The sequence below is a fragment of the Electrophorus electricus genome, chromosome 16, assembly GCF_041902795.1.
Source record: "Electrophorus electricus isolate QZ-2024a chromosome 16, ASM4190279v1, whole genome shotgun sequence".
Taxonomy (NCBI): Eukaryota; Metazoa; Chordata; class Actinopteri; order Gymnotiformes; family Gymnotidae; genus Electrophorus; species Electrophorus electricus.
In genome coordinates this window covers 17619719-17637003 of record NC_137512.1, presented here as the reverse complement: position 1 = coordinate 17637003, position 17285 = coordinate 17619719, and the positions used below count along the sequence as shown (strand labels likewise).

The following is a 17285-nucleotide window of genomic DNA, read 5'->3' as shown; positions in this document are numbered from 1 at the left end:
AACATCAAACAAATGTTCACACCTAATATCAGAAGGGCTCAGGGTGCCCATTTCCTGCACCCATACAGCCAACAATTTATAGCAAATCGATAATGTCTAGATATGCAGCAGTGCTGCTAAGGGGAGCAGGAGACATTAGTGGGTCTTTAACATGGGGACCTTGGGAGCACATTTGCAGGCGCATTAGCATATATGGATTCACTGGCACTGCTTCTCCCACTCACTGCCCCACAGGGCCACTGGCATGCTGTATCATTATAAAGTGACATTTGTCCATTAGCCTTTACCGCTAAAGCAGTGAAAGGCATCTGTGCTGGCAAAGCCAACCTCTGAAGTATCGATTTAGATGTGAAGGTTAGCATCAATACATGTACACATGTGCATGTGCGTGCAGACGGCATAAATGCACAGCAGCTAAAAAGAGGTACAGAATTTAGAAATAGGAGGGAGTGCTGTTATACTGAATATCAGCACGGCTGTGATTTGGTCGTAGATTTGGCCCAAGATAATCACACAACTATGCTGATGTTCAGTACAACAGTACTACAGTGCCATTTATTAGTTAACAGTAAAAGGTACCAACTGATTTTGATTTGTTTATTTAACAATTCGTTTGGCTGCACCAACGCAAACAATTCCACACCAGGACTAGGACTGGATTGTTGCCAAGCAACATAAACCATTTTCCTGCACACTAGCTTGCTACTTTGTGTAGTTCTACATTCTCATGCATCATGTACATTTATCTGCATGTCTCTTTGGTGGCATGTGTGATTCCGAAGAGTTAACTGCAAAGTTTGCTACAATCTAAAATAGATAAACATTAATGTAATTAATGGTTAATAGCACACACACACACACGAGTAAAGCAGAGTGATATATGCATAGTTCACATTCCCGGTGTTGTTATACTGTTATATCAGCATTCATGGAATGCCTCTTGCCCAATCAAATTACTTTGTCAGAACTAACTGTTGTATAAAAATCAGTTTTCTTGTAAGCTATGTTAATTAAATTTCACTTTTACTAATAAAACCATTTGATACATATCATGAGAATAAAATTACAAATCTACTCCTTAACAGTGATGGAGACCTCTTGGATTTTACTAAAATAAATAAAATGTACTAAATAAATATCATGATAAACTACACCAACAAATGAAAATATACATTGAACCTGCACCACTAAGAACACTTCCACTTTAGCTGAAAGACATGAACGGGAGCCCTGAGATGTAATGCTGAATCTGAATGTCCTCCTGCACAATAGACTGTCCCACACGCACACACAGTTCCCTGCCTCTGAAACTCTGAATGCTCTTTATCTAACTCTCTCAGACCCGATCGGCTAAAGATGAAACACAACAAAATGTGAGCTACATAGATGCGTGCCCAGATTTGTTGGGGGGCGGGGAGCCCACTGTCCTCGCATCTTGTGGGCCAGCCAGAAGCCGGTGAAGAGGAAGATCCCTGCAGAGAGGCTTGTCGGAGCAGAGAGCTGACTGCTCAGCGTCTAAATGAATCCAGATAGGGTGGATGAATAATTGGCTTGCTGATGGATAGATGTATTCCTTTGAGGGTTTGCAATGGGCGAGCTCATCTGTCAGTCGACAAATAAAAAGCACTCTATGCCTTCTTAAGTGCCCGATTCATTTGGAATGTGTTCTGAATCTTAAAAGCTGTATCTGGGAGGATGCAGCAATGCTAATTTGGACTAGAGGCTTTGCAGCTTTGTTTCAAAGAGCGATGAGCGAGAACTACACCTGCCACACGGGCTACGGAGGCTAGCAGTTTAATTGGAAAACAACTACACAGCAGCACAATACATGTATGCACATGTGTACATATCTGGTGTATAGCTCATCTGGTAGGGCAGATAGAGTGTGGTGCTATCATAATCTGGGTTGTTGGTTTGATTCCTATGGAGCATGCATACTGTATGACATGTTGATAAATATATGCAAGTCGTTCTGGATAAGAGCTGCCCAAAGCTGAAAATGTAAATGTACACAAACTAATATACACCCAGACACAGCATGCGAGCTTTATGGCCAGAAACAGACACCCTTAATGACAGAGCACAAACCGTGCCGTCTGGGCTCTTTTACTATGACAAGCATTTAGGCAAGTGTCTCCTGAAGCGCGAGCCCAGCCTGTGCACTGGCTCACAGCCTGCCTACTCCTGCCCTGATCACCCAAAGCTGGTGCTGCAACCACATCTGCATGTCAACAGAGATGTACACTGGCATGTAAACTGGGAGATGAGACAATTGGGAAACCATGAGTAAATCTGCCTCTTTAATGTGTTACCACACACCTGGCTAGACTGGACACATCTAGAGGAGACCGTGTGTTATAAGGGCTGCTAAAGAATGTGGCTAAACCAACTGGGATGCTCTCCTGGCTGTGAGCCAATGTGGTCAGATGTGGCTCCTCTTCTCTCACCCTCCCATCACTTTCTCTAAATCACATCTCATTTCTCTCCCCCCCCCTTGCCTAACTCTAACACTTTCTCTCTCTTTCAGTTCATCTTTGCCTGTCCCTCTTCCTCTCTCAGACACACAGAGTCCTGCGTCTGGTGCTCATCTTTCCCCCACCATGCTCAGTCATCTTCTATCAGTCCTTTCATCCATCTTCTCATGCTTCCTCCATCTTGGCAGCTGGGCTGCTCTCTGCACTGTGGAGTGTGGCAGGGAGCCCAGCCTCGAGGGGGCGCTCCGCCGCGGGACTGTGTGACGGGTACGCACACACAAAGATAGACACACACACACACACACACACACACACACACACACACACACACACACACACTTGAATTCCATATTAACACCATCCTTCTGTTAAATCCAGGAATGGAAAGGGATGGGGTAAAAACGGATGGAGAGAAACAGAGGAAGGCATACCGTGATTTACAAATAATTAAAGTCAGTATCAAAACATACTATGCACCACTGGTAGTGCAATCAAAAGGTCTTACATTGTTAAGTGAACGCTTCATTGTGTTTCAGTGTTAGTTATCTTATGCACCCAAGACATCAGACACTGCAGGTGAGCATATTAAAATGAATCTCCTGCCATACACAGCATAATTAAACAGAGACCCAAACCATCACAGAATATCAAGTCTCAAAAGTTGAAGCAATTCATTTTAACACATTGTGAACGACCAGGAAAAAGGAAAGAAACCATTTTTCAAGATCTTGTGACAGCATAAACACAACACTCCATAAGGCTGGAGCTTACTTCTCTCTTTCCAATGACATTTGGTGCTAAATTGCTTCAAGTCTATTAACATCTATCTATTAAAGTTCCAGCTGGCTTCGCAGTGCTTCTTCTTCTCTCCGTTTGTCAGTGCAGTCACAAAGCTGTCTGGAAGGCTGGTCTAGGATTAGGTGCCATAGTGAACTTGAAAACCCACCACATATCACAGCAGCTTGTGAGGACTAGCCCGGATGATTACTACCTGGCCAAATGTATTAAGTGGTGAGCGTATACACTGTAACAGGTGAGAGAAAAGATCACTGAGAAAGAAGGGACATGACCTTCATGAGTCAGATGGTCATGACCGTCCTGACCCAGATGCCATTTTTCACTCAATGGCTCCCACAACTGCTAGCCTGCCTTCAAGAGTCAAGTCATAAACCTGGATGTCAGCAAACCCACACTATTACCGTTGCTACCGATTAGCCAGCCCCTCAACTCACAAGCAATAAAAAAAAAAAAAAAAAAAAGCATGCCTGAGAGCAGCTGCCTCTTTCTGCTATCCGTGACGGGCCATGTCACCGTCTTCTATACGGACAACCCAGGGGCCTGAGCGCGAGGCCTGCTGCTTCTGCTGCCGATGATTCACGGTCTGGAGCAGGATGATAAAAAGAATACGGGCCAGCCTCCCAGCTCCCACGCTAAATACCTGACTCATAAGATGCATGAAAGGAGAGATGAGGAGGAGGAGGAGGAGGAGGAGGAGGAGGAAGGGCCTTCAGACATCCAGCGCGGGCGTGGGATCAGCTCGGAAAGAAAGCGGTGCTCCTCGTCCTCCGCGCCACCCCCTCTTCACCTGACGTCTCCCGAGATCGGCCTTTCCGTCAGGACAAAATCGAGAAGTTCGTCATCCTCCACAGCGGGAGTGAAAAGGCAACAGTGGGAGAATGGGGAAGGGAATGAGTCACTCGAGGTTCTGGGGTAAGATGACCTAGAACAGAGCCGGGTCCTGGACCTGGAGCTGACGCTCCAGCCACATAGCTCATGACCCCCTCCATTAGACAGCACCCGTCTAAGAAAGGCATGTTCCTCTGGTTATATTTGGGAACACAGACATCAGATTATTAGTTTAATCATTTAGTTTTGCTTAGTTTGTGCAATCAATTGATCTGCATCTCATCAAAATGTTTCAACTTGTATTTGAACGGCTCCCTCGATTCATGCAGGGAGGACTGACCGTAGAGCACATTCAAGCAGTACTGCCACATAGACAAGCAGGCTAAGCAGGGGATAACGGAGTCAAGGCCTACTAAACTGCTGCAGTTGCCCACTGGCATAACTACGGCGACACTGTAACAAGTTAGTCGCTGGATTCAGGCAACTGAGCCCATGAAGATATTCAGTTGCATGTGGACACTATAGAGATCTGTGTTTAAACAGAAGAAGAGAAAAGAGGCTTATTTTTGGACAATGTGTAAAAATTGTTGGCTCATCACCGCAGAACCCCACACAAACAGATACTGTTAATTGTGTTCAAGTCCATCTGTTGTTTTTCAGCCCATAACAACCTGTACTTTTTTTAAACCATAGAACAGAAGCCATGTGTTAAGTGCTTGCACATTGCCTACACCTCCACGGCCCCAAGAAATGCACAGGATGCTGTACTGAAACCTGAAACTATTTGGTGCCATATTGACAAATATATGATTGTAAACATCAGGTCGGCTGAACACAGCAAAATGCCCCATGTTGAATTAAGTCTACAATTTTTTCCCAGTTGGACTTCAGTGTGTGTTAATACAAGACTGGAGACGTTAATTCAACATTTGGGATTTTGCTGTGTACTTACAAAATGCGCAATGAAAAGACTTCCTAAAACAAAATGGTTTATCATTTTTACATTACTTCTGGTCATCAGCTGCATGCACATAGGCTAAAGGTCCTATGACACTCTGCTGTGAGGGTAATGTTTCAAGCTGCTTGCCATTAGGATGTATTCTGAACTTTCATTTACTTTTCACCAGAATAAACAGGAAGGGCAACACACAGAGCTCTCCAATCTAAAGTCATAAAGCTTCCTGTTAATCAGTGAGAGAGCATTTCCCATGTGCTCAGCTCTGTGCGGCCAGGGTGGGGGAGGGGCGCTGATCGTTACCTTTGCTTTTATCTGCAAGGACATCTACAGGTCCAAAAGGTGGGCCATGGAGACATCAGATAAGCATCACCACCATCAATCAATAGTCTCTGGCCGTCAGCCTTTTTATAACCTTCCTTTAATCCTGCCGAGGCAGCTGGAGGGGCTCATCTGAGGGGGTCCTTTTTAAAGTAAGCAGGTCCTGAGGTTTGGGGTCAAGTGCTTAACTCAAGGGCCCAACTCCAGGGCCATCAGAATGAGGAACCTTATGAGCCAGTGAAGAGCAGAGTGAACCAGCATCAAGACCCCTGACCCTGTCCACAACTACTGGGGTCTTATTAAAGTAAATGACTGCCTATAACGATTTCTAGGTTAGTTAATAACACAGTTAGCTAGTAAAATAAATCATTCATGCTTTTATAGCACATTTACAGACACACATACAGAGTTTATGTGAGCTGGTCATAGAGAACTCAAGTATAAGACAGCTCCCCATGCAGATGAAGTTTAGTTGTAGCCCACAGGCTCATGGGCGCACTGGCTCGGAACACACATTCATCATGAAGCCTGTTTACAATGAACGAAGGAGTCTGGAGAAGCAGGAACATGCACATATCAAGCGCTCTGCTCTTAATTAGGCAAATTTAAAGTCTGCTATGCCTTTAGTGTCCCCGTCATGCCATGCTCTGGCCCCTGTGAGGAATATGATAAGAGGCTATTTTTAAACAGCAATCTAATTAGGGTCAATATGATATGAGACATGCAGACAGAGTATGGGCAGATGAGAAGCTATATGGATTGACAAAATGAAAGACAGGGCATCATTAAAATTCAGTTATTACTAAATACCTTCTTCACTACAGAAGGTTTTGGTCTCCAGATACACAGAGACAGGCACAAACACGACAAGCATAACATGACACCTCTCCAAAACCAAGCATGACTATTTGATGCTAAAAGACCTGAGGTAAAACAAGATAGACAGTTTACATAACTGCAAAAATTAAAAAAAATAATTATTCTCAGACATATCGCTCTTATTTCAAAGCACTTTTAAACATCTATGGGGAACTCTTCATGTAGATTGATTCAAACAAGGTTCTTCACTTCTTGAAATTAAATGCACAATATTCATGTTTGCTTTTGTTGTTGTTCCTATTTTATTCATTTTCAACTCAAATTTGACCTAACCATTTTATCAGACAAAAATCTGAGATGGATTTGGATTTCACTGTCTTTGGATGATGGTTTGGTCTGGTCATAAGTAGGATTCATATTAGATCTTGGTTCTGATGGAACAGGAACTGTATTTAAACTTTGTAAACTGCATGCGTCTCACTGTTTTGCCATCATCCGCAAGGGGAATTGTAGGTGTTGATGAGGTAATTATGGTTCTCTCTCCGTTGCTCAGCTAACATCCAATTGCAGATGTAACTGGCTTTGAGAAAGTGTCTCAGACATTGTAAGGCAACATTAGTGAGAAATTCCTAAAGAACGGTATAGATAAATTCTTACAGCATTATAGAACAACCTTGAAAGCGCATTCTCCATCACCACGGACAACTCAGACATTAGCCCTCTTGAAGATTCAGTTATTGCCAAAGTAATAACACACTGTTTCATAGTTCATAGCTCATGGAAAATAAAAATAAAAAAAGTTGTCAAACATGCAGACACTTTCAGCAAACAAAATTATGCAGAATAAGAGTAGAAAGTGAATGCTAGAGTCTAGTCTCCAGTCTGAAACTGTACAGTTATAAAATGCTCTTCTAATGAGGTGGTCAGTGAATGTACAAGTGCTTCGAATACGGTTGCTGCAGAGTGAATGACTGAATTCTTGCGGCACGGTTAGTCGCGTAGCTTGCGATTACATTGGAGAAGTAGCAAACACAGACAAAAGGTGTGACCTCAAATGTGGAGTTCTCCTCCCCAGGGATGGGAAAATTACTTTCACAGGGTGTTCTGGCACATCTGATCAGACATGCAAATAGAAAACACTCAACACGTTTGCTGCTAGACGGGTGATCTTTTTCAAACAATGTAGTGCAGGGGTTTCAACTCTGATCCTGAGGAGCCACTGCCTGATCAAGCTCATCATCTGATTAGTGAGCCCTTCATGAGGGGGATCAGGTGTGTTGAGAGAGTGATAACGTGAAACAGTGCGGGGCTGAGAGTCCCCAGGCCTGGCGTCGAGAAAGCTTGATGAAATGTGTTTCACTGACAAAATGCTCCCACAACTAAGCAAAAACAGAGAAGTGAAGTGGAATGATTTAAAATTCCATTTTCCTCAATATGGAATACAAAAAAAACCAAAAAAAACAAAAAACAAAAAACAAACCACACACCACCACATGGTTCACTTACTGGACCATTTCTAGAACACACTGATCCTATGTATTCTGAATCACTGAAGGTATGGAATAACAAAAGAAAAAGCACCTCCAGAGGGTGGATTAAAAAGCCTAATGCATAGTACAGTTAACATACAATATATAAGCTTCACAGGAGATGCCAGCTGTACAATCTCTCATTTTGGCACTGCAGTGAGAATAATCGCACCTCAGAGCCAGTTGTCAGCCCTCATGCAGCCCAGTGGGAAAAGCAGTTGCCGTCTAGCTGTGGGAAGTGGAGGCCACCTTACTGCTGACCCCGATTTCTCAGAGGGTTTAATTACAGCCTTAGGTCTGTTAGACTCCACCTAATCTATCCAGCCTCAAAGTAAATACCTCATCTGAAGTCTAAAGGAGGTCCTCAACACATGGATCCACGCACACACTCTCAAACATACACTCCCATATGCCATACATACATGCACGCATACATACACAAGTCACGCATGATAAACAGAACGCTGGTATACAGCAAGAATATCAACTAATTTCAGAGAAGTTAGTAGATATGATGATATGTTTTTTTCATAAATTGCAGTCATTTGACAGTAATGGTCAATTGATTAGGTTCTGTGCTTAAGCACACTGGATTTGGAATTAAAGACTGTGAATCATGTAACTTGTGAATTTTTTAGGTTTCACATTGCAAGACACACGCACAGCTACGTGGACAGCCACACACACACACACACACACACACACACACACACACACAGGAGAGAGAGAGAGTGCTCTTTTTCTATGGTAATGAAATGAGCTGCATAGCTTTTTATGGTGCAAATCACCTTATTTCCTGAGTCAGATCCTGAGGCTGTGACATTTCCTTTAGCACTTCATGGATGTCACAACATCAGTGAATCTTTCCGCCTCCTTCCTCTTCTCCTGTTCTTTCGCTTTGTGTTGCGCGAGTATGTTTGTGTTTTAAAAGTGTGAATGTGACTTCAAATCTGCGCATCGGCCTACTGTCCTTGAGTCTATAGTCCGAATGTGACCGAGCCATAGAGCTTCCCAACATGAGTGAGCAAGCAGGCTCCAAAGCTCCGAAAACCCCCCACCAGGCAGTGAAATCATCTGACCAACACCTTGAAACGAGGGCGGTGTAAAACACAACAATAAACCTGTCACTTCGGTAAGGGCTGCTGTTTGCAAGCAGTAGAGTCAGTGGGTGGGAGACATGAGCCCTCTGAGAAGCCACACCCACTGAAGCCTGTGTCACGCCTGGCTCACTCTGGGCCAGAGCCACACAGACCCTGATAGTACGGCGGTCTGGTCTCTACTGCGCTCGTGTTACTCCATGCTCATGTCACTCTGAATGGAGTCCCTGCCTCTTTAGACATCTGCTGAGTGCTACAGGGGTTGATGAAGCAAGTTCGCTGTAATTAACATGATGATGAGGGATTTCACTGAGGTGCAGACAGGGTACGAAACACCTCAGTGCAAGGCAGCAATAGTTTTAGTATTGAACAGCAGTTACAGTGCTTTTCTGTGCTGCAGTTCAAAGAAAACAAAGGGAAAATTCACAATCAAGGTGTTTAAGGCACCTTAATGAAATCACCAACCAAAACACAGGAATTAAGCAAATGACTACTAATAAATACATTTCCATTCCTTTAGAGACAAAGAGCAAAATGGCTCAAGGGGGGTGGGGTGGTTTCGTAACAGTGCAGCACGCTGGCGGCCAATCTGGCTAAGAGAAGTACGTGTATGTGGGTGTACTAGCCTTGAACACAAGTCTCCTTGGCAACTGCACACCTGTGGAGAGCCGACAGAAATGGCAGTGACTGAATCACAGCCAAAACAGTGTGTGGCTAGCTGAAGCGGAGCGCAGTAGCCTGAGGGCTGTGTGGAGAACTTGGGAAAGGCTGGCCTTTTGGGCTTGATTTAATTTCAACATTGATAGATAGAGAGGTGTTCAGCAGTCAAATACGTAATGTGCAGTAAACATGGCAGTAATGGTGGTAATTATGGTACTGGTATTGAACTGGAGCACAGTATACACCTCTGGCAATGGTGGGGAAAATTCCTTTCTAAATGGGTTAAGCATTCTGATGCGCTCACCTTCTTTAAAAAGCTATTCAACCTCTCATTAGAGAACATTTAGCATTTAATAAAAATAATGCAGAATAATAATAATAATAATAATAATAATAATAATAATAATAATAATAATACCCCCCCCCCCCCCCCCCCAAAAAAAAACATTTATCAAAATGCTTTAAAAATGTTTGCCTTGTTTTATGACGCATCCTTTGAGGCTAGATTTGTAAGATGCATCGCAGGTAGACTTTTTAACTGCATTGGAAACCACACACCTCCACAAGTGGGCATTTTACCTCAACCACAATGCCTTTTGGCCTTTGTAAGATTAAAAGTCCATTCTTAAGGGTAAATACAACTTTAATAAAAGCAAATACATAATAGATTTTTACTACGTTATAGAAAGTTTATTTACAAGAACACTATCTGCAATCTGGTACCCTATGCCAACATTGATACTTCTGCTGACATCCTGCCAGGCTATGAGTTCTTAAAGTGAATTCATTTAATATTTCATGACCCACAACACTTGCAGTGTGTCCATAGTGCTACCTCCAAGCTCATGCTGACCACACACGCTTCTGAATGGCACTATAAAATCATGTTCAATTATTATTATAGCTGCGATTTGTGAGAAAATTATACGTCATGAGATGAGTGAGGCCCGCACATCGAGTGAGTTATTGAAGCACACATGATTTTCCTCTTATAAATCTATGACTCCAAGAATGGCAAAGGAACCCACAGACATAAAAGGCCTGTTTGTGTGTTTTTGTTTATTAATTTATCCTTTATTGTTTACAGACAAGACCTTTCATATACCTTGTTTACTATGAGTTTGTCACCCAACAAGAAGCAACATGGATGAAGACTCAAAGTTCAGGAGAGTGAGATGTAATCTTTGAAATAAATACATTTCAACCATGAAAACTGACTAGTGATTAATTTCGCTATGGCATTTTAAGACTACACACACGCCCCAAGTAGACAGTAAATTAATTCCCAATGCTTCAGAATCAACACAATTTGAATGATTTCCTCTAAATTTGATTTATCTAAAAACATATGTATTGTTTACCAAACAGTTGATCTCATTAAGAACCAACCGCATAATGACATGCTTCCAATCTTAATTAGATAACAGCAGGGAAACCACAAGAAGACTGACATATGGGGTTAAGGTGCTGTGATAAAAATCTCAGCCTGTTATGCTAATATGGAGAGCCCTGCATGATGCTAGGAGCCTGGCTGCTTCGTTACCATGACAGCTAAAAGGCAAACGGAATACCTAGGCTAATTAACGAGCACTAGAGCCCAAAACCAAGATAAATTACTATGATGGATTATATCTACCAAGGAGAGATCCTTTTTGTCACTGTGGTAGCAAAGGTGTTGGGGTTCTACCCTCTGGAATATGGAGCACTCACTGAAACTTCTGATTGCATGTGAGTTAATAATAGAAATAAATAAAATCTCTCTCTCTCTCTCTCTCTACCTCAAGTACCTTTGCAAGGAGGGGGGGGGACCCTCATTCCTTCCAGAAGCTTCTGAAGCTCACGGAAGCGAAACCAGTGGCAGAAGGAGGCCTGTCTGTTGGCATTATGCCAGACAAAATGGCTGCATCAACAACTCCTCTTTGAAACTTATGTCACTTTCACTCCAACTAAATTAGTTCTTCTCCTATTTGCAGCAGGTGACATCTGAACCCATCAATCAATTTGTTTTTCCTTTAGATGTGATATGGAGTTGATAAATAAGCAATGGATTATTTTCTCCAAGCAAGTATAGTTGTTTTTTTTTGAGAAAGAACACTCCCTTGCATAATTTAAGATCAGCTTTAAAAGCAATCAAACTTTCAGCAAGACCTACACACCACTGATAACTGCATATCTTGAAAGTCACCTGCAAAAAAAAAAAAAAAACAGTTGCAAGTTGAATACTGCAGTGTATACATTTGCTAAAAGAGAAGAAAATGGTATAGCAAGATATGAACAGTCATCTAAATTTGTCTGCAAAACAAGCAAACAAACAAAGCAAGCAAACAAACCAACAGGGGAAAGGAGAAAACTCATAAAAGCCCCTCCCCACCACCACCAGTGGCTGTTCAGGAGATGGTGCATCCCTCTGCACCATCTGAATGCACAGCTGTGCTCATCGACATGGCCAAGGTCATACAGAAGACAGCGAATGAGCACACATGGTAAAGCTCAGGTGGCGCCATCAAGCATGATGGCCGTGAGCTTCGGCAGTGAGCAGAGCACATCCCTATGGAGTAGGAGCCATACATTGGGCACTCTCCACAACAGGCATGAAAACCCCAGCCGACGGAGAGCTTCGTGAATGCAGCTGATGGAAGGCAACTAGTGTTGAGACAGAAACACAGCTGGCAAAGCACATAAAGTGCAAAATGGTGGCCTTCCCACAAAGAAGCCATGGTAAATGTCATGGTAAAACCTGGACGCCAGTGAGTGCTGTGTAGAATACCTGGCTACCTTTCACTCCGAGATAATGAAATCTCATATCACCTCCCATTATAACTCCTGCAGACATTAGAAAGATCTGATTCACATCACATCAAGTTGTAAAAGCATCATGCTTATGAAAGGGCCATGTATGCAAGAAGGGTACAATACCACAGTAGCTCATGCTTCTAATGACAGAAGCTCCAGACATCAGTGCATTTAAATGGAGCACGTTGGCTTTGATTGCACTCGCTAGCAGCATTTGGGTGTGACATTTGGTCCACAACATGGCACACACTGCTGCTGGGCATGTGCGGCCCATTACATGTAGAACCTGAACATAACTGGAGCGCATTTAGCTTGGGGTGTGTGTGTGTGTGTGTGTGTGTGTGTGTGTGTGTTCGTTCACGCACGTGTGTGGGCATATGTTTGTGTCTCTCTTAAAGCAAAGCAGACCAGCTGTTGGGTAGAAGCTCAGCATCTTGCTGGGAATTCCAGCCCCAGTCTTCCCTCTACCTCACCAACCCCTTAAAAGTAGAAGAGACCAGCAGGCAAAACACTGAGGTAGGTGAAAAGGGAAGGACTATGGTTTAATGTGGTCTGCGCAAATACCAGAGCTGCTCTGCAGTGGCTGGGTGGTGGTAGGGGGGAGGGGGTTTGGCTGGGGAATACGAGTGCCACACCACAGGCCTGTGGGAAAACCTTCAGGCAACCTGCTCTGGAACAAGGCCCTCAGCGGATAGGCTCCAAGGATGTTCCATTTATGCTGCATGTCCTTGTAACACAACACACGCTATGCTTTCTAATATAATTCCAGCCAAACTTTACACCTTTTCAGTCGTTCTTTGGCTCTGTTAGACAGTTAGATGCTGATTGTCGTATGTAGGAACTAGCAAGACCCGTGCCTGGTTTCAGCCTACGGTACATTCTGCAGGCGGCGATGAGGTGTGGCTAAAGCACAGATGCGAGGCCTGCTGGAACAGCTCTGCCCTCCAGTAATAGACTCGAACTATTCACACTCCTGAACCCTTGTAACTCATCTGCAATGTGATGTTTGCCAGGGGACTTACACCAAATGCACTTCATGCTCCACTCGGAGTAAATACAGGGCACTCAGCTCCCTCAGAGCCTCCCACAGGACACCCGGGGGATCAAAGCAGCACCAAAATACCCCTCCGCCCCAATACCCCTGCCTCTGAACAAAAGACCCATGCTCTTGTGTGCAATAGGAAAAGAATAACAAAATGAGGCTGAAAGCTGAAATAAGCACATTAGCAGCAGAAGACACTTGGAACATCATCAGCCCCGTCAGCCAGCTGGTTTGGTGCCTCTGTCGTCCATAAATAATTCAGAATGGCACATTAAACCGTTTCCGAAGGGCATGCTGTCTAGAAAATTTGAAAGGCCTACTGACTGCCTGAATCTAACTTTTACCATCTCTACATGGCATTAATGAATGAGATATGAGATGAAGCATCAGTCTTGGACACCAGCGAAAGGCTTTTTATAACCATTTGTGTAACAAATAAGGCAATGATAAATAGAAAAACATTAAAAATGGCAGTGCTAACTGCGTCGGGTTGTGCCCCTCAACAACAACCGCCATACTCCCACACTGAAGAACTCCCTCTGGTATCAAATCATAAAGAGGATTGCAGCAATGTAGCTTCCAGCCAGAACTGTGTGTAATTCCTCCACACAAGTCAGCTTGGGTTATTCTGAAATTCATCCCTGCTGTATTCTCACACACACCTACACACCTGCGATTGCCTCGGAGGACCAGCCTCAGTGGCCGTGGGGGGGAGGCGGGATCGGGGTAGGGAGACGGAGTGGGAGCAGCGTAGAGGGCGGAGCCAGGGGAGTGATGCTGTTTGCCATTTTCCCACCCCCCCATCCCTCATCTCAGCCTCCCTTGGGCCTTGCAGTGCTGTTTTAATAAATGGGGATTTAAACAGGCAAAGATGGATCCCTGCGCACTTCATCAGGAGCCATTCATTGCTGAGCTAAGAGCAGATTCCTCCAGTCAAAGTCTAACCTTAAAGGATTACAGGGCCACTGTGTGCTAGCAATACTGATAAGGACATGCAGGGCAGCGCTTTTGAGTCCCGCACCTGTCAGTGGCTTGGAGAAATGGACCAGCACCCCATTACCCAAAATGGCACGATGCAGGATTTAGTACTAATGTCTTCTGGCCTTTTGTCTGCATCATATGTCATAAAGTATATTAACCTGTTCCTGCCATTGCCAAGACAAAACTGGATTTTTCCTACAACCAGCAGTCACCTGACCCTCAGGGTGAATGTCTGTGGGAGCCAACTAGTCCTGAGGGCCAACATCTTGCAACGTCCCACTGCTTTTCGTTCTTTAGCTGCGTTAGCGCTTCTGAGAAGTGTTCTAAGGGGCAGAACTTTATGAGAGAAACCACTGGCAGAAAGAGGGAGGTCCTCAATGAAACAGCTGATCCCTTGAAAGCCTTTCTTCTGCCTGGTCTCGGGGTTTTTGGATGTGCTGCAATTGGCATCGAGATCAGAGGCTCATGGATGCAGTCAGAGAAGCAGAGTGATGGAGAAGAGTCTCATTGGCTCAGAGGAAGTTTAGGGCAGAGTGATGCTGCAGAGGTCTGTCATATGGAATATACGAAACACACACACACACACACACACACACACACACACACACACACACACACACACAGATTGAACAAAAGAGAAAGAGAGAGGCAGAGGAGGGTGCAAGGTGATAAAGACACAGGAGAAAAGTAAGGGAAGGACAGAAAGCACAAGAACAAAAAAGGATCAACAGAATAAAATGAACGGTGTGAAAAACTAACATTAGGTAGTCACAATAATAGTCATATATTATAATGATAAAACAAATATGTTAATCTTGATTTTATACAAAAATGATACAACACAAGGATATAAAACATCAGAATATTCTCATTTATTATGGTAGCAAGATATGCTGCTCAACCACATCAACCACATTTTCCCTGCACACAATCTGCCCATTTCCTCCTAATCTCTGCCCTGATTCAACAAACCTCTAATCAAACCTGCTCAGCGTCTGTCCGGTTTTCCTTGTTTCTGTTTAATTGCACAACGGACAGGGAGCAGTGGCCAGGGGCAGGGCTCCACTAAACGTGACATCTTTCTCCTGGGGCTGGCGGATGGCACGCTAGCACTTAGCATTATGAAATTAAAACGGTAGAAAAGGAAGTAGATGAAAAGAAGCCGGTGACCGGTTAGGAGCCGCGCGAGGGGTGCGGGCGAGTGGGGTAAGCCCAGCTGGGAGGGCCGGTTTTGCAGCCGATGTGAAGGCTGGGTGGGCCAAGACTCCCTCACTCACTCGCTGAGCACAACGCATGTGCTGCACCAAAAGGTGGCCGGAGCACGAACCGTCAGCATCAGAGGAGCACTGCCTGGCTCTGTTCCTGGCACCAAGCAGGGTGGGATTGCTACACAGTTAGGGGTGTACGTGCGTTTAATAGCTGAGAGTTTAATTGCTGCCATTCCTTGTATTGATTTGGAGTAGTTTTGGTCAGCCAGTTGAGAGCTGCCTGCAGAAGAGATGCAGGCACAGGATGAACAGGACAAAAAAAAAAAAAAAAAAAAAAAACAGAAAGGAAAATGGTTGAGATTGATGATGGAAACATTTAGCTGGATGAAAACTTTCTCTGAGGAGACAGAGCATCTGTTGTCCTATCAGGGGAGAGATTCCTGGTTGCATGAGCACCATCATAGAGACCAGAACAGATGCTACTGGTCGTCTATCGTCTCTTCTCTCCATAGCAGCTTGTGCATCGCATTTCCTCATGGTCCAGAAACAGCTTAGGTCACTGCCAAGCAAACTTGAGACAAGTAGTTCAAAGCAAGCAGTTCAGAGTGTGGCCTTGCTTATAAGCTTGCAAGCAACTCACAGAAAAGCTTATACTGTTTGTAGAGTTCTGCATACTGTAAAATCAGGGGAAGGTGCTGTTCTGATCAAAAGAGGCTCGTGGACACTCACCTTGGCTGCCAGAGTCCTCATTAAATGCAACTGGATTAATCAGATGAGTTACAGGTCCTGACCTTACAGAAGAAGGGAAAGCGAAAGACTAAATATAAGAGAGCAGCCCCTCAGCATGGCTCCATTCAGTTTGATTTTACATCTAAAGTTAGTGACCAGTGGGGTTAGACGAACTGCAAACAGATGGTATAGTTACCAATTACAGTCCTACTGAAACAAACCAAGGGCTCTTCTATTTAAAAAATGTAAAAAAAATAAGTCCCATTTGTAAATATAATTAATTAAAATATTTAAATAATGAAATATTTTTATAATAGCAGGTATTTTTCTTCCAAAGTTTTTAAGTTGGCTCTTTGGGTCCAGTAATGCATGAATATGAGCTTAACCTTAGTTCTTGTGTACACTGGACACAGACATGTCAATTTTACAAACAGGAGAATGATTTAAGAAAATGTTACAGTGATGAATGATGTTTAGGTATGCTACTACACATGTTGCTTCTTGAATGCAAACAGAAGCCTTCAAACCAGCATGGAGCAAAATGACAGTTTACTCCCTTTAGCCACAAAGGATTTTAAAGTGAAGCTCCTGCTGAAAACCACTGCGGTCATTTCTGTAGACACTCAGAAGAAAAGCACCGTAGATTTTGAGCTTGGCTATACTTTCACTAGCAGTGGGAGATAGCGTGAGTGGGGGGTAAAAACTGATGCCTTTGCATCACACAAACATACATGATATCCAACCTCCAGCAGAGACAACCGAGCAACAATCTATCGCGAGTCTATTCAGCACAATTTTTCCGACCACCTCCTGCTGCCTGGCCCAGATGAGCTCTCAGTGGTGCAACAAAATAAGTTGCCATAAAATCACGCTCCAAACGGATACATGCTTAAACATGAGTCAGTGTGCTGGAGTGAAGAATAATAATAGCTCTCATAGAACATTCTTCCTCAGTTCTCTCTCACTGAACTGCAGTCTGAATCCCATTTATCAATGCTTGCAATGAGCTGCCGATGGAGTCGGAGACATGCAATGCTTGTTTTAATAGCGT

General features: G+C 43.8%; 1 protein-coding gene across 8 annotated transcripts in view; it reads right to left on the bottom strand.

Moving 5' to 3' along the window:
• The window catches only part of immp2l (inner mitochondrial membrane peptidase subunit 2), a 60413-nt gene that overhangs the window by 29127 nt on the left and 14001 nt on the right, over positions 1 to 17285 (bottom strand). The window contains exon 4 of one of the 8 annotated variants that reach the window (XM_081699163.1): positions 682 to 2730. The exons of 6 other annotated variants lie outside the window; for them this stretch is intronic. In XM_081699163.1, the coding sequence (XP_081555289.1) occupies positions 2640 to 2730 (91 nt within the window). In that variant the 3' untranslated portion in view covers positions 682 to 2639. Of the gene's footprint in view, positions 1 to 681; positions 2731 to 9976; positions 14847 to 17285 lie in introns of those variants that run through there. One more of the 8 variants, XM_027024562.3, reaches the window with a different exon arrangement.